The 19,516-nt window shown below is 40.8% G+C and overlaps 3 protein-coding genes across 4 annotated transcripts; 1 reads left to right on the plus strand and 2 right to left on the minus strand.

Annotated features, from left to right (window-relative positions):
* The first annotated feature begins 1,223 nt into the window (after positions 1–1,223).
* Positions 1,224–7,395, plus strand: dlgap5 (discs, large (Drosophila) homolog-associated protein 5). Its single transcript, XM_085415953.1, has 19 exons — positions 1,224–1,345; positions 2,239–2,486; positions 2,569–2,750; positions 2,930–3,004; positions 3,119–3,158; positions 3,257–3,334; positions 3,455–3,544; positions 3,659–3,739; positions 3,860–3,897; positions 3,991–4,241; positions 4,491–4,652; positions 4,744–4,832; positions 4,980–5,140; positions 5,230–5,331; positions 5,500–5,752; positions 5,840–6,417; positions 6,564–6,729; positions 6,894–6,937; positions 7,080–7,395. Exons 2-19 carry the CDS (start codon positions 2,249–2,251, stop codon positions 7,188–7,190), a joined length of 2,739 nt encoding a protein of 912 aa, XP_085272079.1. The 5' UTR covers positions 1,224–1,345; positions 2,239–2,248; the 3' UTR covers positions 7,191–7,395.
* On the minus strand, positions 7,050–13,113 carry rsph10b (radial spoke head 10 homolog B). 2 transcript variants are annotated; one of them, XM_085415954.1, is made up of 17 exons: positions 12,846–13,113; positions 12,676–12,751; positions 12,441–12,509; positions 12,046–12,219; positions 11,886–11,971; positions 11,689–11,809; positions 11,413–11,589; positions 11,191–11,287; positions 10,981–11,096; positions 10,720–10,909; positions 10,522–10,630; positions 10,272–10,351; positions 9,804–9,943; positions 9,154–9,258; positions 8,921–9,058; positions 8,422–8,497; positions 7,050–7,960 (listed from the first exon to the last, which is right to left on the minus strand). In XM_085415954.1, the coding sequence occupies exons 1-17, from the start codon at positions 12,950–12,952 to the stop codon at positions 7,683–7,685; spliced, it is 2,139 nt and encodes a 712-aa protein (XP_085272080.1). In that variant the 5' UTR covers positions 12,953–13,113; the 3' UTR covers positions 7,050–7,682. The 2 variants fall into 2 exon arrangements, with proteins under 2 accessions (XP_085272080.1, XP_085272081.1); XM_085415955.1 differs by lacking the exon at positions 12,046–12,219.
* Positions 13,114–13,670: 557 nt separating this feature from the next.
* Positions 13,671–19,388, minus strand: pms2 (PMS1 homolog 2, mismatch repair system component). The gene is made up of 15 exons (XM_085415957.1): positions 18,987–19,388; positions 18,747–18,886; positions 18,551–18,637; positions 18,363–18,465; positions 18,094–18,277; positions 17,335–17,502; positions 17,088–17,185; positions 16,900–16,999; positions 16,734–16,818; positions 16,498–16,650; positions 15,134–16,004; positions 14,882–15,049; positions 14,688–14,788; positions 14,421–14,590; positions 13,671–14,048 (listed from the first exon to the last, which is right to left on the minus strand). Exons 1-15 carry the CDS (start codon positions 18,998–19,000, stop codon positions 13,905–13,907), a joined length of 2,586 nt encoding a protein of 861 aa, XP_085272083.1. The 5' UTR covers positions 19,001–19,388; the 3' UTR covers positions 13,671–13,904.
* Between the last annotated feature and the right edge of the window lie 128 nt (positions 19,389–19,516).

Below are 19,516 nucleotides of genomic sequence, written 5' to 3' on the forward strand. Positions count from 1 at the left end.
CATCCTAACTTGTACTTCGTCCTTTGTCCTGCAGGGGAAAAGGACAGAAAATGTGATGACATATCTCTTAAAAACACAGTTGCGAGTTTTGTTGACAGAGAGGTTAGAAATGTAATATTTAGTCAGGTTTTTTTAATGACCTTTAAAACACAAGTGTTGTTACTATTTTAGGACTTAAATCCACCATAAAACAAAAATGATCATGACTCAAAAATTTATTTGTGTTGATGTTACTTCATTTGGTTGTTGAACTACACTACACAGAGTTTCATGTGGAGAGAAAAAAAGGTGTGTACATTTATATATGCTGTTGGAAATTTTCTCACCTGTTTATGCTCTCCTTGTTTGAGTTATGACTTTGTCGCTGGTCTCAGAGTCAATTCTGGTCTAACAGGCAAGTTACACAAGAGTGATGTGGACACTGAAGTCTGCATAAGGTACACAAAGGAGTAAATGGAGTGTGTATAGCACTTGGTGCAGTGGCCCCCTGCCCCCAAGCTAGGCAACTGGCTCCAGCAGATCCTAGGAACAACATCAAGATCTCTGTCCAGAAGAGTGCAGTCCTAGAAACAGCTACTGCGCAGGACCCTGAAGCTCCCAGGTCCCAAGCTTGAAGGATAAAAATCACCTGCAGGGGGAAGAGGAGGGGAAAAAAACAGAGATATTATAATTTATTTGGCTTCAAAATATCACTTTTTAAATCTTCTGTCTAATTGAGAAATGTATTAAACTTATTTATGATGAACACTTTTATTTGCATCACATTGTACAATCATTTCATTAGTTTTCTGTGGATGCATGTGTATTTTTATTTTAGGTTGCTTTGCAAAGTAACAAATAATGATTTACAGTTCATTTCATTCCACATGGATTTAACCCACATAGCTGATTGCTGATTATAAATAATTCCCGTGTTCAACTATATCAGCTAAACAACTTAATATTAATACTAATTGTTACCCTTCCTACTGTAAATGCCTGATTTTATCAGACACATGCATATTGTGTAATTATACAGGGTTTGACCTTTAAAAAAAAAGAAAAAAAGAATTTATTCCAAGCAAACGTTTTTATACAATTTTTTTCTCCACTTTTCTGGACTAATTTCAGCACACAATGGAAAGTTGTTACAACAGCAACAAAATAATCAGAAGAAGAAGAAAAGAAACTAACCAATCAGGGCTCACGTACGACTTGCAGCCAATCAGCGTAAACTTGGACAAATTTTAAAAACTCACCCGCCATGATTGTTATGTTTCTGCACTGAGCGTGTACGTTGCGCTGTCAGGTTTTAGTAAGTAGACAGAAAAGAAAAATATTGTACCTCTTTGGAAAAAGAAAAAAGGTAAGTTGGGTTTTTAATCATAAAAGTTGTTCACTTAGATATATTTGTTAACGGAACGTTGAACTCTGCGCGAGTCCTTCTGTCAACAGTCGCGGTGGAGTGGGTTACAAAACTAGCATTGGTTGAATAATTAGCTCGTGTTCCTGGTTCGCCTTTGAAAGTATCTATTTCTACTCACTACACTTTTTAGTAGCAGTAGAACAAAACACTGTGCTGGCTCACGTTTATTTTCTCCAATTTTTGCCTTATTATATTTTGCTTTTACTCAGGTATGTAGTTGGTGTAAGGTTCACGTCTCCTTCAAATCATACTTTAATCCAGTAACACTGACGTTGACATTTGTTTGCAGAGAAACCACCAAGGAAAAAATTAAGCCATCGCGACGCCATTCCTGTCGTTGTTTTAACGCAATTGTTTGAATTTCCGGAGAATAAGAAAAGCGGGAGGAGAAAAAACACAGCGTCAATATTTTTGATCTGTTGGTTGTTGCGTCTGCAAGCTTGTAGCTAAACAGGCCAAAATGAAGCCGTTTTTGCCGTGTTACCATTTATAGTGCCTAGCCTATACCACATACTAAGAAGTGTTTTTTGTTTGTTTTTGTTTTTTTCCCCTGACAGCTCTTGCTCAGTACATTGTCCATGTTTTGGGAATTATTTTTGTGTGGTTTTAAAATCGCCACCACATGAATAATGACACTAATACGTTTAAAAACTGCCTAATTTCTATTCTTATAGCTGATTACAACACAAAAAACGAAAAAATTTTGCCATTCAGTTTTTGATCCCTCTCGTTTTTATCTAATATGACAAATGTCTCCTAATGTCTGTAATATCTATTGCATGCAATCTGCAGTACCTTTCAAAACATTATGTTTCCCTTCTTGAAAAATCCAGATACCTGATTATGGAGTCACGATTTGCTCACCTGCGGCAGCGGGACACCAGTGTGTCGATGCTTAGGGTAAAAATGTCTCGGAGAAGGTCTCATTCCCAGAAGGAGAATCGAGAACGTACTGTGAACACCCGGAGGCAGCTGGATAAACTCCCAGAGCTGGAAATGTCCTCCCTGAATGCCTCTATTGCAGTGGCCAATATGTCAACCATACAAGAGAAGACGAAAAACAATGAAAAACCTGCTAAAGGTATGGCTTCACAGTTTTAAAAAAAATGGACTGCTCTAGCTCTAGCTGATTTGTGCCCTTTCCCATGCTTGTTACTCCACAGCAAAAGCAGTGGAAGATAGGCTGAAACAGCTCGAGCGCTGGAAGGAGCGGAAGGCTCTTGAGAAGGAGAAAGAGAAGAGGGAAAGGGAACGTAAAGGGGTGTTTAAGATTGGTCTGTATCATCCAACGGGAACCATTACCTCACTACCTGCTGTCCCAGATGCCTCAGCAAAAATCCAAGAGGTAAGAGGGGACTTATCAAAAAACACTTTAGGTAACTTATTATAAAACAAGTCTGTGAATCACATTACTTCCCTATCTTTTTGTTGGTTCTTTCATAACTGTGATGACCACATGATATCAGAGGATATTCTTTTTGGTCTCAGTGGAATTTATTTATTTATTTTTGGTTATGTTTTCAGAAAAAGGCGAACACGGCTCCATCCCAAAGTATTAGAGTCACTCGTTCAATGAAACAGCAGCAGCAAGTGGAGAAGGTACTGTTTTCTTCCACGCATGCACCATTGTTTTCACAAGTTTTGTATTTAACTATTTAAAACAAAAAACTAATACTTTGTTCATTTGTTTTTCTATTGCCTCAATTTCTGCAGCCTCTGAAGATACAAGATCCAAATACTGGACTGAAGAAGGGTAAATTAACTGAATGCCCCTTAACTGAATTTTTATTTTTTTAAATGCAGCTTTTGATTAGAAGCAGTTTTAGTAATGACCTTCTTCTCTTTCTGTAGGACAACCTGCTGTGGAAAGATCAACAAGGACCCGGCTAGCTTCTGCCAAGCCTGCATCAACTACGACCAAGACCAAAGGTACAAATAATTTAAAAAAAACTGCCCTTGAAACCAGCCATTGAGCTTTGTTTGTTTTGCAGTACTGCAATCCTGTGTTTAGCTCTTAATTTGTGTCTGTATTATCCCATTCTACCATAGAAGCACCTGCCGTACGAGCTTTGTCAACCAGATCTGCCAACAGACCTCCAGTTCCTGTGGTAAAAGGCAAACCTAAGGACAAGACTGCAGGTATTGTCTGGTTTGGAAGCTCATTTCATATCGAAACTGGGAAGGGAAGTTAAGAAATGGCGTTGAGGGATTAAAACAAATGGATATTTGTTTGTGTTTAATGTCTCTCACCAGTGTCCGATGCAAGAACCACAAGGAGCCGAGCAAATCTTAATCCTGTAGCTCCCCTGTCTGGTGCACAAAGGAACTGTAAAGGTATCATGAACCATAAAACCAAAACAAAATTTGTTCCAAATGTGTCTGCCTCACTTTACATTGTGAACAGTTGTTGGAATTTCTCTCACCATTTTTGTTGTCCTTCTTTATGAAACACAGAAGCAGTCAATGACACTATCCATCATGCTGTCTCAGAGGTGAGCAGTTCAGTGAAACACACGACAAACTAAACTTGTGAAACTTTTAAGTAACTTGGAGTTTAATTGCTTTGCTGCTCCTGTCGTGTGCAGGAACCTGAGCTGACAGTGCCTGAGATGCAGGACATTGAGAAAAGACCTAGTCCTCCCAGCCCGACACCATGTGCTGAGGAAGAAGACATGGTGGTGGATCAATCTCCAGCCAAGCCTGTTTCTGCTGATCTCGTCCCATCGACATCCTCATTTGCTCCAGAAGGTTTTCTCTTCCAGGCTCCGACTGGCTTGTCATCCTTCAAGTTTGAGCCTCTCACACCTCGTTCAGCAGACTCCTTCCTTACACCAAGGTCTGCTTCTTTTTTCCGTTTCATCTGCTCAAATTTTCCTTTTGCTAAATATGTACTGAAACACTGATGTTGGCCACAGTATTGCAAAACACCAATTAATAGATGTGTTTACTGCTGTTGTTACTCAGCATTACTGTGACGAGTCAGGCAGTAGTATCTTTTCTTTTTTCTTTTGGGCCCTTTTTAAAGAAAATATGTAGGCTTTAGAATTTCAGTCAATCTAAAAGCAGTGCTGTTCTTTTCATCCAGCTCCAGCTTCAACCTTCCACCAGCCCCCGTATTCAGTGATGAGCAGAGCGAATCGTGTCCACCTAAATCTCCTCTGCGCTCTCCTCCTCATACCTCTCCCACGGTTGCCCCTCCAAGTCCAGGTGGATCAGTGGAAACCAAGCACGACGTACCATATTTCAGGTACTTTTCATATTGTTTAGTCTTTCAAAAAAGAACGCCTTTTTTTTTTTTTTTTTTTTCTTTTAAAAACATTTTCTTTTAAATGCTTCAGATCCGAAATGGCCAATGAGACAGAGAGACTGATGAGCTTGTCTCTCCACTGGGAGTCTAAAGTGGAGGATGAGTCCATCCCAGAAGAAAGTGAGTTTATCTTCTACACCAATTGATTATTAAAACCTTGAATATTTAATTTTGGTTCTGTAGATAGTGGTTGTTTTTCATATGAGGAAAATGGTGGATTTCTCTGACTAATAGTAATTTTGTTATCTTCTTTCTCATCGTGTTCAGTGAGAGATCGCATGCGCACAGCTGTTGGCCAAGCACGGCTGTTGATGAAAGAACGCTTCAACCAATTCAGCGGTCTGGTGGACGACTGTGAGCTAGGCCGAGGGGAGAAGATCACCACCTGCACTGACCTGCAGGGGTTCTGGGACATGGTTTATTACCAGGTGATGCCTCGAGAGGTGCAACACACACATTAACACGCAAACAAGGAGAAGTGACCTAACATCTGTTTTGCACTCTTTCCGCATTCCAGGTCGAGGATGTCAACAAGAAGTTTGACGCTCTGAAAGAAGCGGAGGAGCGAGGCTGGGTGGAGGAGCACAAGCCTCCACCACGACAGAAGAAAGTAGTTAAGGTAAAGATTCCTAATTTAAGCTTTGGTTCAATAACACTGCTTTACTTTTGTCAACACACAGCTGTGCCATCATAAAACTAATTGAGTTTTATGGTTGCTGTTTCTGTAGTCATTTGCATATGAAGGCCTCCGTGTTTAAGAAAACAGCTTGTCCCGTCTTTTTCACAGAAACAGCTAGCAGCATCTGCCAAGCCTGCAGGAACTAATGCAGCAGCTAAGGCTCGTCTGGCTGCCGCAAAAGCAGCCATGAAAGCCAAAAAGCAGGCAGCTGAGGCAGAGAAGGCAGCCGGTGCTGCTAACACTGAAGACTGTCTCGTCTTGAGCTCTCAGAATCCACACCCACAAGCAGGGGCTCAAAGGCAGGACACAGTGGTCTTTGATGGAGGCTTCTTCCAGGTGGAGAGCCCAGCTAAACAATCAGGTGACTTGCATGCCAAAAGTTTGGACTTTGGATGACTCTGGATTTGGTCTAATCATATTGCACATGTTGGGTTTTTTCTTTGTTCAGTTAGGAGATCCAGCCATTTAAATGCTGCTGTGCTGCCTGGGGTCTCTCCCTGCTCCACATATCTCTCACCTAGAAGGGTCACCCGGCGCTCCCTTGCGTTGGCTCAGACACCTGTTCAACATGTTCACGCACCCGCACACCTCCGCCTCACTCTCAGACAAACCCCAGAACCAAAGTCTCAGTGCGGCACTCCTCAGGCGACCCAGAGCAGAAGGGACATCGTGAACATCTCAATGGATTTCTCACCTGTCAAGGAAGTGATTTCAGATGACACCCAACCTGACGGATGCCCTGCACAAGTGTCAGAAAAAGTCTTCACAGACATTCCCTCTGTTCCACAACTCCTTCCAGCAATCCTCGAGCCAGCCGAGGATGTAACTGTTGATAACCCTGTCAGTCCAGCAGTTCCAGGCTCTCCGTGCAAACAACCTGCCGTGCCCCCAGCTCCTGAGCCCTCATCAGCCCCGAGCTTTACACTGTCGCCCTGTGCAACTCCTAGCCAACCTTCCGTCTCTTCATCTGCTGTGCAGGGCCTAGTGGAGACTCTGTGTCACACACCAGACAGCACAGTCGTTGAGGTAAAATAAATTTCCCTCTCAATTCTGTTTTGTGCTTCAGAACAATTTTTTTTTTTTTTTTTAATTTTTTTTTTTTTTTTTTTTTGGGGGGGGGGGGGGGTGTTTTCTAGCCATGTAATGAATATATTATTCTCTCGTAATTTTAGGAAATTTCTGGACTGGATTTTGAGAGATACCTCCAGCCCTCAGACAGATGCAGCCTGTCACCAAGGGACACAGTTGCGACAGAGACACTGTCACCCATGGCAGTGGATGTAGCGATGGAGAGTCCTAGAGGACAAGCTACGAACTTTCTTACTGAGAAAGAGTCTGGTAAGACTAATGTTTTATAACTTGGCAACACTAACTAATGAAAGAGATTTTTATGTTGAAGTGTTGTTGTTTTTTTTGGGGGGGGGGGGGTTTGTCACCACATTTTTAAAAACTACACATTTTCACCATTTTATTCATTCTTTTGCTCACTTCTGTCACGACAGCACTGCCAGTGGTGTCTTCGGTGTTAACTCGTCACTCACGACAGGTCAAAGTTTTTCCACTTTTCTTCTAAACACTAGGGTTTTATGGAGTGGTTAAGTAGATAGATCGATCCTAATGTTTTGTCCAAAATTGTCTTTGTGATTTTTCTCTTTGGATTTTTTTTTTTTTCCCCTTTTATTCTTTAGGTACAGACAGCAGAGTCTGCCTTGCTTCTCTTCACCCCAGACCTGAAGGACAAGATACGCCAGTCAGTCTGTCCGAGTGACCTCATGGTCTTCACCCCTCCTAATATTTAGTAAAGAGACTGAAGAAAGTAAAGAAGTGTTTATTTTTGACTTGTTTTAGCAACTTTTTACACTTTTTAATATTAAAAAAAAAAAAAAAAAGATTTTTGACGTTCTTTGCGTGAGAAAACTTTTCTACTCATCTAAGTTCTAATTAAAGTTTTGGTTACAACCAATAAAGAACTCTGTATCTATATCCAATCACAAATGAACAAAATGCTCAACGCTGTTATTACTGACTGCTTTTATTTGTTAAAACGGGATACACAAACGGAATCATTTGTTTCATCTTGTATTCTTCAATTTTCTGGGGGGTTTTTTGCTAAGGGGGGTGAGGGGCATTTCTTCTGAGAAGAGATGCAGTCACAAAATCTTTGTTGCAAAGTGGCAACTTGGAAAATTTGAAGATTTTTCATGAAACCAGCCCTTTACTTGCATGTCTTGTTAATAATGGAGTACAATGTGTGTGAGGTCATTGTATTAATATTTTCACTTCATAATGCTCTAAACTGAACCAACAAAACTAAGGACATGATAGCTGCATGTTGTTCTGACAGCATTATTTGGCTTTTGTTTCATCTTATCTAGAGCAACCTGAGATTCTGGGTGGTGCTTTTCTTCCATTATGTTTCTTGTGACCAGCTGGTAATAGTCAGATGCTGGGAAGAAAAAGTGGTTGAAGAATTCATCGACAGTCTTCATCTTAAGTTCCAATTTGCAGTCTTTAGTGTTGTTTTCTGCTGGTCTGCACATGATTTCACCTTCAGGATCGTCTGTGTACTCTAAAGGAAATAAACATGTTAGGCATTTTAGTTCTGACACAATCATTCTGAGAATTTGAAAGTACAAACCAGTTTTAAATATGTGATTTGTGAAGTGTGTATTTACTGTGCATGTCTAGCTTACATTGAATACAATAAATGTCCCTTCATTTTCTGAACCATTCTTATGTAAAACTTTGGGTCTATGAAATTTTGAATCTGTAATGATGACAGTAGGATAACATCAAGGGAAAAGAATTTAAGCCTTTTTAGGTGGTCAGTCTGCAAAACATTTAAGCATTTTCAAGGCGAAGTTATGGACTCGGTTTACATCCCAGTCACCACTGAAATGAAAGGTTATTGGTTTAAGTTCTTCAAAAAAACCCTGCCCAGGCAAGATAAGACCTGCTTCTAGAAGGCCTGAAGTCCTATATATATATACACACACACAGGCATGCATACACTGAAACTATAAACCAAACCTGCAGGCTCGGGTATCTCGTTGGCTTCCGTCTTGACATCCCACTGACTTCCATCCTGAGCACTGGAAATCCCAGTCTGCAATAAAGATGGGATTTTATCTTATTAAATATTTTAGCAAAGTTACTGCCAGTTTTGTGGCATATTCCAGAATCACCCTTCACAGATGCAGCCCCAGTCATCTTTTTGTGCATATAGTGTTGGTTGTTTTGTCAACCAATACTGGCCTGTATCGGCTAGTAAAACTGCCAGAAGGAAAACTGAGTAACACTGAAAGTAAATGAATAGGGGAAAAAATACAGGAGCTTGTTAATTTTGAAATATATAATTATGTCACAGCTTGCAAAAATATGTTTGGTCCTTAATATGTTTGAACAACTACATATTTTACATGTGACATGACATTACAAGGTTAGCAGATACAGAGATTATGAAAGCGTTGAGACAGGATCTGACCAACTGGAAGGGGCTGTTTTTTGTCTGTATCATCTCTTCACTGACCTCCACCTCAGGCGAATCCTTCCTGGTTTCAGTGTTGGACCCAAAAACCCGATGGTCCTCCTTCAGTGTTTCAGAAACCTGCTCACATGTAACTTCTGCGCAGCCCAGAAGCACCTCAAAAAACTCAAGGAACGTAATCTGCAATGGAAAGAACAGAACAACAGCTCTCATGATTCAAAAAGAGTAATATTGTACCAAAAAACAGCTGAATGAGTTTACTGATGTAAACAGACCTCCAGATCAACACTGGCAGAAAGGTTGTCGGGGTTGTGGCTTTCTGTATTGATGATCTCCAATAACCTCCTTGTGGTCAGCTTATGGTCCAACAAATGGAAATCCTGCAAGTGGTTACAACATGAGGTTTTAACTTTGATTAATTGTTTTTGTGATAAATAGGCATGTCATTCATCCTATCTGCTGTTGTTGTTGATAAAGACATTTAAATCAGATTTGTTTGACCATAAATCCACTTTAATTTTTTTAAAGTATTGTATTAATGTCAAATCTGGGACATAAAACTTTCATTCAGTTTTATTTATATAGTGCCAAATTACAACAACAGTTGTTTCTGTGTGCTTTATAATATAAGGGAAAGACGATGCAATAATACAGGGTTAACCCAAACAATCAGATAACTTCTAACAACAAGCACTTGGTTATAGTGGGAAGGAAAAATTCCCATTTAACAGGAAGGAAGAAACCTCCAACAGAACCAGGAGGAAGAGCCACCTGCCGTGACCAGCTGGGAGTGAAGGGAAAGAGGGAATAGAGCAGCAGTAATCATTTAATACTGAGAAGCTTTTAGTTTGCACTGATGAAACAGGCAGCAAAAATGTAATGTACTATTTATACAAGCAAAGAAAAGTGTTACAGTTTGTTGCACCTTGAACATCCACAGCAGGTGATGGCAGGTCATGGTCTGTTCATCCCTGGTGGCTGTGCAGAAAAGCTGAAAGACTTCCCAGCACCTCTTCATATAGTTCATAGCCACCACTCCAACGTCTGGCTGCCTAAACAGAAAGCCTGGACAGACGCAACTATTGTTAATGAACAGTTAGTACTACATACTATAGAGTTAAGCAAGAGTGTTAAACACTACAACATCAGGATTCTACAGGAGTATCAAAACCTGTGAAGAAACCCAATTGAGGAACCAACAAACTACTAAACCAAAACATTAGTAGTAACTGAACTTTTCTTTCACCGATTTGCTCTTTTAGTTCTGATTACAGTGTCGTTTGCTGTTACCTAGCAGTACCGCTGATGAACGGATTGTCTCTGAAGTTCACCAGCTAGTGAAATACAATTTAAATGAATCACATACAATTGGGTCTGTAGCATGTGTAAGCACCTTTTACATTCTTAGCATTTGGAAGGATGTCATCTGTCATCAGTTTGGAAAAACAGGCAGCCAGAAGGTGCTTTGGTGACCTGTAAATAGAGAAAAAAATGAATTATTACAGATAACTGATCATGATTAATCCCGATTAAACAAAGTTTTCTTGAGTATAAACAAACTGATTTTATTAAGTTTATTAAGGGACACCCCAGGCAGTTTCATTGTGATATCTTCTGATAAAGATAGGAACAGGTTCCCTTACACCATGTCTTTACTGTGGATGTGGTGGGCCACAATGACAAGATAGCTGATGAGCTTGCGAAGCAGCACAGGCGTGAAAGGCGAGTGTATCTCTGCTGGATCAACATCCTCTGAAACACACAGAGTGAAAGCGGTTAAAATAACCTATAAATACTCTCAGAGGATCATTCAGTGTCTGCTGTGGAGCAGTCCCTTTCACCTCTGATAAGACGGTCTATCTGTGTCAGAGTTATGCCGTGATGATGAATGTTACAGTCTTTGAGCAGGCGCCAGAACTGAAGACGGGACAGCAGGAGGGTGTTCACCGGGGAGTGGGCATAACCAAGCCTGCTGTAGAAACTACAAATTGACCTCAGCTCTCTTTCTTGCCTCAGCACCACAAACTCCACCTGTTACACATGATACACGGTTTCAGGGTGGGAACACGGCTGTAAATGAGGACGCTGGGCTGAGGACTGACCTGTTTGCGCTCTGTGTCACGTTTTCTTTCCGGGATCATGTCCAGGAGACAGTCAATGTTCAGAGCCATGTCTGGTCCCAGTAAAGATGAGTTACTATGTGACAGTGGGAACGCACCTATGACAAATTTCAGAAGGATTTCAAGACTGCAGGATTGCTTATTTCCTCCTTTACTATTTTGAACATACTCTTGAATACTGTTGCTCCTTACCGAGAGGAGCACTATGTGCTCTCAGGTTGGGTGTGATAATTTGGTCATCCACAAAGTGTCCCTCGAATGCACGCCCGTCACTCAGTGTGAATTTTCCCTAACAAAGGTGACATTTTTCTGAATTTTACAATCAGAGTTGATTCATTCTGCACTTTTAATACATCAATAAGAAAGCATACTGTGGATTTCTCTAAACTTTTTCCAGCTGACAGTGAAACACACCTGCCCGTGCTTTTTATTGTTCTTCCATTCTCCTTCATAGATCGCACCACCAGCGTAGTAAAAGGTTCCCCATCCATGCCTCTGACCCTGAGCAAATTCCCCTGTGTATCGATTGCTCTGGGAATACTGAGATCCATCTTTTCGTCTTAAATTCCAGACATGTGTGCCTTGGCCATGCTGCCGCAGGAGCAACCAAAACATAAATCTGATTCAAGAATTAATTTTTTTTAAGCTTTATAACTTCATATATAATTAAACTAGGGTTTTCTTTCATACCTGCACTCCATCCTGCCATGCCCCAACATACTTCTGTCCCAGATTCAGCCACCGCATCGTGCCCTTTCCATGCCTCTGGTTGGTCTTCCACTCACCAGAGTAAGTGTTCCCAGAAGGGTAGCTATCAGGAACAGATGTTATTGCAGGGTAATTCAAATACAACACCAGATGAGGAGATATATTCACCTGATGCATACCATCTCAGTCCACATCCTTCTCTGTTGTTCCTCACCCAATCTCCTTTGTACCAAGAGTTTTTTTCCTCGTTATAATACGCCGTACCCTAGCACAAACGAGACCAATTAAAAAGAGACAACCAAATTCCTAAAAAATGACAAAATCAATGGTAAATCATACCTTTCCATGTCTCTTGCCCTGATGCCACTGCCCGCTGTAAAACAAGCTGTTTTGGGTACATTTGTAGGTTCCTGTCCCATGTGGTATACCGTTGTAAACCTCCCCCTTATAGGTGCTGCCATCTGCCCATGTATAAGTGCCCTGGCCCATGGGAATATTGTGTACAAACTCTCCCTATTAGATAAATTCAATTCAGTATTTTGCCTGCATTCCTTTATCAAAGACTTTGCCTCCACATTATGTTTCATTACACCTTACTGACCTGTATTTTTATGAGTGTGTATATAAAGGATGGCTGTTTTTAGAAATGTTACATATACATTGACTTTTCAAAAACCCTGCTTAAGAAAGGATACTGTACAGTTAGTTTTTAATGCATAATTTCTGTATGCTACCTCATATTTTAGTCCAGCTGCCCGTGTGAATGTGCCGAATCCATCCATAAGTCCTTTGGAAAACATGCCCTTCACAAAAATACAATTCAAACATACATTTTTGTTATTTGTTTGATGCATTTTTTTTTGGAAGGATATAAACACATTTCAAAATATATTATAATATAATAAATCCTTAATTGATTTATGAAATTCGGTCATTATTTGTATTTGAAATTCATTTGTAAAGCTGTACCTTGTACACATGGCCTCCTTCAAAATAAGCTACACCTTGTCCATGAAACTGCCCTTCACAGGTTTCCCCTTCATATCTGTCAGAAAGACACCAAACCTCACACCCTGAGTAACTTATACGTTCTCTAAAAACAATTATTCACATAACTAACGTCGTGAATAACAATGTACCTCTGTTCAGTTAAGATAACAAGTGGGGGAAGTTCATAGTTGCCTTCGTCCTCGGGCTGCTCGTCACTGTCAGGATGATTCTGGAGCTTGATTTGGCTCATCGTCATCGACTTTTAAGATCGTCTACCCTCCTCCGTTTTGGATGTCATACCCAACTGTTATTGTTTTCCCTTTTTATTATTATTTTTCCCAATCAAACATTTTCCTTAGCCTCTTTTCTATTTCTCATCTTGTCTCAAGTACTGCACAAGCTGGGAATAGGAACTTAACCATGGCAACGGACGCTTACAACTACGGAAGCCTGAAAGAAAGCCTTCATTTGAGTTTGCTAGGCTAATCCTTGGTCACACCCTGACCTGGTGGGCTTTGAATGCGCAACTGATCTAGTATTTACGATAACCTTAATAAAAGGCATTTTGTGAGCGCAAATAAGTAAATAATAAAACATATTTTCCAGATACAGCAGTCGGACACTTTCAAGCGTCATTAAACACTCATTATGGATTTCAAAGTAATGGAAAATACATTATTTCCATTGTTAAATTACTTCTGCTAATCTTAAATCGGCATTTGCTACTGGAAATTTAGATAGTCTGATGTGTATAACGTTTACAAATCCAGTGGCTGATAAAACGATCCCAAATCTTGTGGTCCTAAAGTGACGATATTTACAGATCGTTTGCTTTTCTGCATTTGCCTTCAGTAATTTTACCACTCAGGTGTGAATCTAGGTTGACCTCACTCCAGTAGCAGACCCATTCAGTCAACACAACACAATGCAAACCTGTAAATAAATGATTTAAAGTAACAGAGACAGAATACATATATTTTTCCAGTATCTTTTTTTATTGTTCTGTGTAGTGTATATTAAAATAAAAAAATATAATATGTAATATACATTTTTAAAATCTAAACACAACTAAACATGACATTAAATCAATAACAAACCATTTAACTCTACAATATACCATAAGAGTGGTTTGACAGAAGTAATCTGGAGTGAGGACACATTTGAGTTATCTTAAATCAGTTACTCCAACAGTTCCTTCCTTTGCAGACTCAGTATTGTGAGATGACGTCCAGGTTAGCGAGGTGCCTCATGGTTGGCCTGCCGTGAGGACAGTTCCATGGATGCTCGAGCTCCCCCATGTGAACCACGAGCTTCTTCATCTCATTAACACTCAGAGCAGTGCCGATCATCACCTGATGAGCAGAAAATGTATCAAAAAGCATTTTTAAAATAATGTTATGCAATTTCCCTATAATGACATTTTTAAAAGATCTTAGATAACTACAAATTACTAGCATTACTAACAGGGTGTATCATACCATATAGTTTATGTATGTAGCTTTCCAAATCAAGCTTCCTCAAAGATGAATATCATTTCTGAGTCCAAAAAAACGTAATATCACGATGGGCAAAACAATCTAGAAATCGAGACTTCAAAAGTGGACTTTAGAAACCAATAAGTGGCCACGTCCATCCTTTATATACAGTCAATGCTGCAGTCTATGACTATCCAGTCAAAACTTGAGTGAGCACTTAAAAACAACGTCACAGTGATATAAACTCACAGATTTCCGACAAGCTCTGGAGGCGAACATCTGCCTGACTCTGGATGGTCGACACATAACCCCTGGACTGTCGCTCAGCATGAAGATCAGTTCTTCGATGTCTGATGGACCGAATGTCCAGTTTTTACTGGTGGGCAGTGAGACCAACTTCACTCTCTCCATCACCTGAGCTGCAGTCCCCAAAAAATAAACAACAAATATAAGCTTCATATTTGTAACTGTCAAAATAATCAGATCACTTTTAATCCCTGGTGCAAATTGTATTACCGTCCTCATCAATCAGAAATTCAAAGCCATTGCCCTTGAAAATCTCGATGTTCTCTATGAGTACGTTCTCACTGACTGCAGTGAGGTGAAGTTTTTGTGGGCTGCAAACGGAAAAAGAAAATAAATAAAAACATACTCGGATTGCCATTGGAAACATTCCAAACACGGTTTTACTCAGTGATTTACACTCTTACACAATGAGCTTCTGCCCTTGGAGTACGGTGTGCTGCTGTAGCATCTCAAAGTTGTACTTCTCATCTGTGGCATGCTGATCAATCATGAAAAGGTCCGACTTGAGTTTTGTGATAATGAAGCCCAGGTTAAACTGACCGATGATCTCCATTTCTTTAAACATTTCTTTACTGAAGGGATTAAAAACATTTTTCTTTTAATTATTTGTTTGAAAATTGCACACCGACAGTTAAGTCCATACCTCTAAAATCTACCTGATCTCCTTCTTGAGCTCTTCTTCTGCACTCTGGTTTTCTCCTGGATTGATCTTGGCTCTGAAGCGTCTGTACAGCAGCTCTTCCCCGGCCCTTTGTTTCTGCTGGTCATGTAACCTCCTCATCTTCTTTGCAAGCTCTGCTAAAGAGAACTGAAGATGCACAGTCCTCCTCTGCAGGGAGACTGGAGCATCCACTGTCAAGGGAGGTTTCTCACCAGCGTTTGAAAAAGTGCTGGATTCTTCTTCTGAAGGGAAATGTGGATCGTCTTTCCTGGCCCTCTTGGCCTCTGGACTGACAGCAGAGTCCTCATAAGGAGTGCATGCTTCAGTCTCTAACTCTGGATCTTCGAGAACAGTGTGAATGTTGCCTGATGTCTCTTTAAAAGTTTCATTCTTAACACTCGTTCTGTCCACTTTTGGAGGACTGGACTCCAGGTCAGAACACTGAATATCGGGTTTTGCTTCAGCTGTGTTACAACTGGACCCAGCACTGTCTTTTTGAGAATCAGTGTCCTCGCAGGACATCACTCGGTACCTAAACCCATCTAGCACCGACTTCCCTGCCGACGAGCATTTATCCAGCTGTCTTGTGTATTTTAATGGAGATTTTAAACTTGAGTTGCAGGAAGTTTTTACAGGATCCTTAAAAAAAGACTGCAGTGTTTTCTGTGTTGTGCCACTGCCGGAAGCTTTTTCCTTACTCGACTTCCCAGAACTGGAACTGTAATGACTTGAAAAAGCAGCTTTTAGGCCGGCCAGATTCAGGGATGACTTTGGGCTCAGAATAACAGATTCGGTGTCCTCCTCACGTTCTGCCTTGTTCTCGTTAGACAAGACAGTTCGGCAAGGTTCAGATGTTGATGTTGCATCTATGAAGAAGCACAGAAACAAAATGAAACTTTTAAGAACAGCTAATAAAAATACCATTCATTGGAAAAGGGATAATTAAATACTGAACACAAAATGTGCTGATTTGATTAAACCTGGCAGGGTCCATATGCCTATGATATCCCATGAAGTAACTGTACATTATTGTCTTGGTAGGACATTTCTGAAAATAATATATGAATCCATGCTTCATTTGATAATACTTTGTAATACTTTATGGACTTCTCCCATAAAGTAAACAGATTTTGTAAAAAGATTCTACACGTGGCCATGCATTATTAGAAGATAAATACTATGTAGCTCTCATGCTCCCACACTTAATTAACTCATAACCATGGCGTTATTTCCTCCTTCCCTTACATTACTAACCAGTGAGCGCAAGGACAAATATTCCTAAAAACCTCTCAGTGTTGCTATTTTACCGTATTATTAATGTAAAGATATGAGGGTCTACATGTAAAGGTGTATTCTTACTGGTGCTGGGTGCAGGTGTATAGTTCAGGCTGATCTTATTGACTCCACCCTCATATATGGCGATGAGAGAGGTCTTCAGAATAGCCAACAGGAGTTTCTCCTCCTGAAGGAAAATCTGTCGCTTGTCCGGGGTTACATTCACATCCACACACTCTGAAAACACAACGCACATGCACTCAGGGAAATCAAACGGGTTCCATAAATTACATCAGCTTGATTAATCCCCATTTTCTCACCTGAAGCAACAGCTACGTTCAAGGCAACAAATGGATACTGATGTCTGTTGTACATGTGATACACTTCGTTTACGAGTTTGGTCACCTGCAGGGTGGGAATAACCAGAGTTCAGGCAGGAATGATGAATTCTGACACCTCCTCATAAAGCCACTCAGCAGGAATTACCTTCAGGGGGTCACAAGGCCGACTGTTAATGAAAAAGAACTGCCTGTCTGTGGTGCTTCTCCCAACACCGTGGTCACCTTGAGACACAAAACCTGTGATCCTGTCAAAAGCAAACAAAATAATAATAATTACAAAAAAGAAAATAATAACAAGAATTGTGCAAAAAGGTCTTCCTATAAAACACTCACGAGAAAAGCTGTTTGGGTAGATCTGCACCCTTGAGTCCATATTCTTCAATAACATTTTCAGTGGGAGAAACTTGCTGGAAAGGTAGAAGACTCTGCAGCTGCAAGATGTACAGCCAGCACATAATCACAGAAAAAAAAATTAATATGAAATAAAACATTTAGCAAGCACATGAACCGCTTTTTGACAAGCCTCTTTTATGAAGTATCAGGCCAGTGGCTTTGTTGTTATTAGCAACAGCATATTAACCTGCTTTGGTCCAAATATGGCTCCAATGTTGTCTCTCATACTTTGGCTGCCAGTAGTGCTGAGGACTGTGCTGCGCTTTCCCTGCCCATTTTGGTTGGAGCAGGTAATGCGCACTCCTGTAGAAATGATACAGTAGGACTGCAGCACATGTATCATTTTGGCATACTCCTAAAAACACAGAACAAGATAATAGCCGTTATTAAGGTCTGTTGACATTGTTGATCTAATTTGTTACTTTAAAGTTAAACTTGGCATAGAAAATACCCACTCTTGCCGCCGCCTCTCATCTAGGACAACTCCAGAGTAGAACAAAGCCCAGGAAACTGGCTCTGGAGCCCGAGTTGTATGTTGAGGCGAACCAGCCCATCTCAGAGATGTGACCTACCACGTACCACAAGCTAGTTTTGAAAGCCACGGATCAACACACCAGGACCTTGTCCCTGATCACCGCTCACCGCACTGGGACTGGCTCACGGGTGGAACCCTGGTAACCCTGAGTTTTTAACCCTTGATTTTTTTTGGACTTCATAGGGGTTGTTAGAATCGCTCTTTGTCTGGCTCCTCACCCAGGACCAATTTGCCTTGGGAGACCCTACCAGGGACAAACTGCCCCTGACAACATAACTCCTGGGATCACCGGAACGCACAAACCCCTCCACCGCGATAAGGTGGCGATTCACAGAGGGGGCACCTGAAGCCCACTTTTGGAAAACTCAGTATGTGAAGAAAGACAATGAAAGAGACGACTGAATGCCCGACCTTCTTAATATTGCGTTGAAACTCCTTGTGTCGAACAGGCAGGGTGGAAAAGAGCTGCTGCAGGCTGACCGTGGTGCCCTGTTGCCGAGGATGAGGGGTCCTCTGCACTAGGTGGCCTTTGTGGTCAAAAACCAACTTTGTGCCCACCTGGCTGGACTCGTGGCAGGTAATGACACTTAAGTCACTACAATAAGGAGCAAGAGCAAATTTTAGCTGGCAAATAATTTAGTTTTATATCTAAAATTACCGCAGAACGTGAAATACTTTACCTCAGAGCACATAAAGAGCTCAGGGCTTCACCTCTGAAGCCAAATGTTTCCACGTGGATGAGGTCAGAGAAATCCCTCAGCTTTGATGTGTGATGCTTCAGTGCTGTGGAACACACAGATGATTTCTTCTTAACAAACAAGCACAGGCAGATATTGTCTAATTACACAGATACAAAGGTGACACTTACTCAGTCCTTCAAAGTTGGCCTCCTCAACACCTTTGCCATTGTCTGCCACCTCCACTTGTTCAGCTCCACTCTCCTTCAGCTTGACATCTGCAGCATGCAAACATGTGATACATTAAACTATATCTAACAATGCAAAACAGTATTATTAGGCAAACGGGACTCTATCGAAAAATACTTTGGGTAAATATTTAATTACCAATGTTGGTGGCTCCTGCATCAATGCTATTCTCCACCAGCTCTTTGACAGCAGTGGCCAAAGTCAGCACCACCTGTCCTGAGCAAATCTGATGCACCGAGTGCTTATCAATAGCTCTGATGGCCCCGGCAGGTTCAGAGCTGCAGCAAAGAAAAGCAATGTTGAATTCCAGTGTACAAGGTAACAAAAGTTTAAAAAACACAAATATATCCATATGAACAAATGCTCTCGCTAGCTTACCATGCATCAGACATCTTCGAAGAGTGGAGTGACTTGAGAGTTTAAATTAGTTTTTTCTGTAAAACACCGAATAGTTAGTCCCTGCCGTCCCTTCTGTCAAATAGTATCATTGGCACTGCTTGCCAGTACATCCACTACCCGACACCATGCTGTAAACACAAACCTAAAGCAAGTCCCGCGCGAACTGCGCAGATTGCTCGCGAGCGTCACGTGTGCGCAGAACAGCGCAGCTTCCTATTAAAAGCAGCAAAACAGTAATATAATGAGTGCGTAAGAACACAGCCTCAAAAATAAATACAATAGTAGCAAAAAAAGTAAAATAAATGGCACTGTTAGAGTAAGTATTTTCAAAGCTGTTGCCTAAAGCTTAGTATTATTTCATCACCAAACCGACTCCGTAACGTGTCAGGGCGAATGTGCAATTATCCAGTTTTTAAAAACGAAAAGACGACTTTTTAACTACAGGGACCACCTCAGTGTCTTGACTTTTTAGTTTCATATTTTTCAAATGCGCTTATGTTAATTTTACT

Source organism: Rhamphochromis longiceps, linkage group LG8 (genome assembly GCF_057381845.1).
Source record: "Rhamphochromis longiceps isolate RC_006_pf linkage group LG8, R_longiceps_female_GT1.1, whole genome shotgun sequence".
Taxonomy (NCBI): domain Eukaryota; kingdom Metazoa; phylum Chordata; class Actinopteri; order Cichliformes; family Cichlidae; genus Rhamphochromis; species Rhamphochromis longiceps.

Excerpts from the sequence above, each read along its gene's own strand:
- dlgap5 (XM_085415953.1), top strand. The coding sequence starts at position 2,249 with ATGGAGTCACGATTTGCTCACCTGCGGCAGCGGGACACCAGTGTGTCG. Across the intron at positions 3,335-3,454 it reads AACTACGACCAAGACCAAAG|AAGCACCTGCCGTACGAGCT; the intron begins GTACAAATAATT and ends ATTCTACCATAG. Across the intron at positions 6,418-6,563 it reads CAGACAGCACAGTCGTTGAG|GAAATTTCTGGACTGGATTT; the intron begins GTAAAATAAATT and ends TCGTAATTTTAG.
- rsph10b (XM_085415954.1), bottom strand. The coding sequence starts at position 12,952 with ATGACGATGAGCCAAATCAAGCTCCAGAATCATCCTGACAGTGACGAG. Across the intron at positions 11,810-11,885 it reads GAAGGATGTGGACTGAGATG|CTACCCTTCTGGGAACACTT; the intron begins GTATGCATCAGG and ends TGTTCCTGATAG. Across the intron at positions 10,910-10,980 it reads GTGACACAGAGCGCAAACAG|GTGGAGTTTGTGGTGCTGAG; the intron begins GTCAGTCCTCAG and ends CATGTGTAACAG.
- pms2 (XM_085415957.1), bottom strand. Across the intron at positions 18,638-18,746 it reads TGCAGGAGCCACCAACATTG|ATGTCAAGCTGAAGGAGAGT; the intron begins GTAATTAAATAT and ends TGCATGCTGCAG. Across the intron at positions 17,503-18,093 it reads TTCAACGCAATATTAAGAAG|GAGTATGCCAAAATGATACA; the intron begins GTCGGGCATTCA and ends CTGTGTTTTTAG.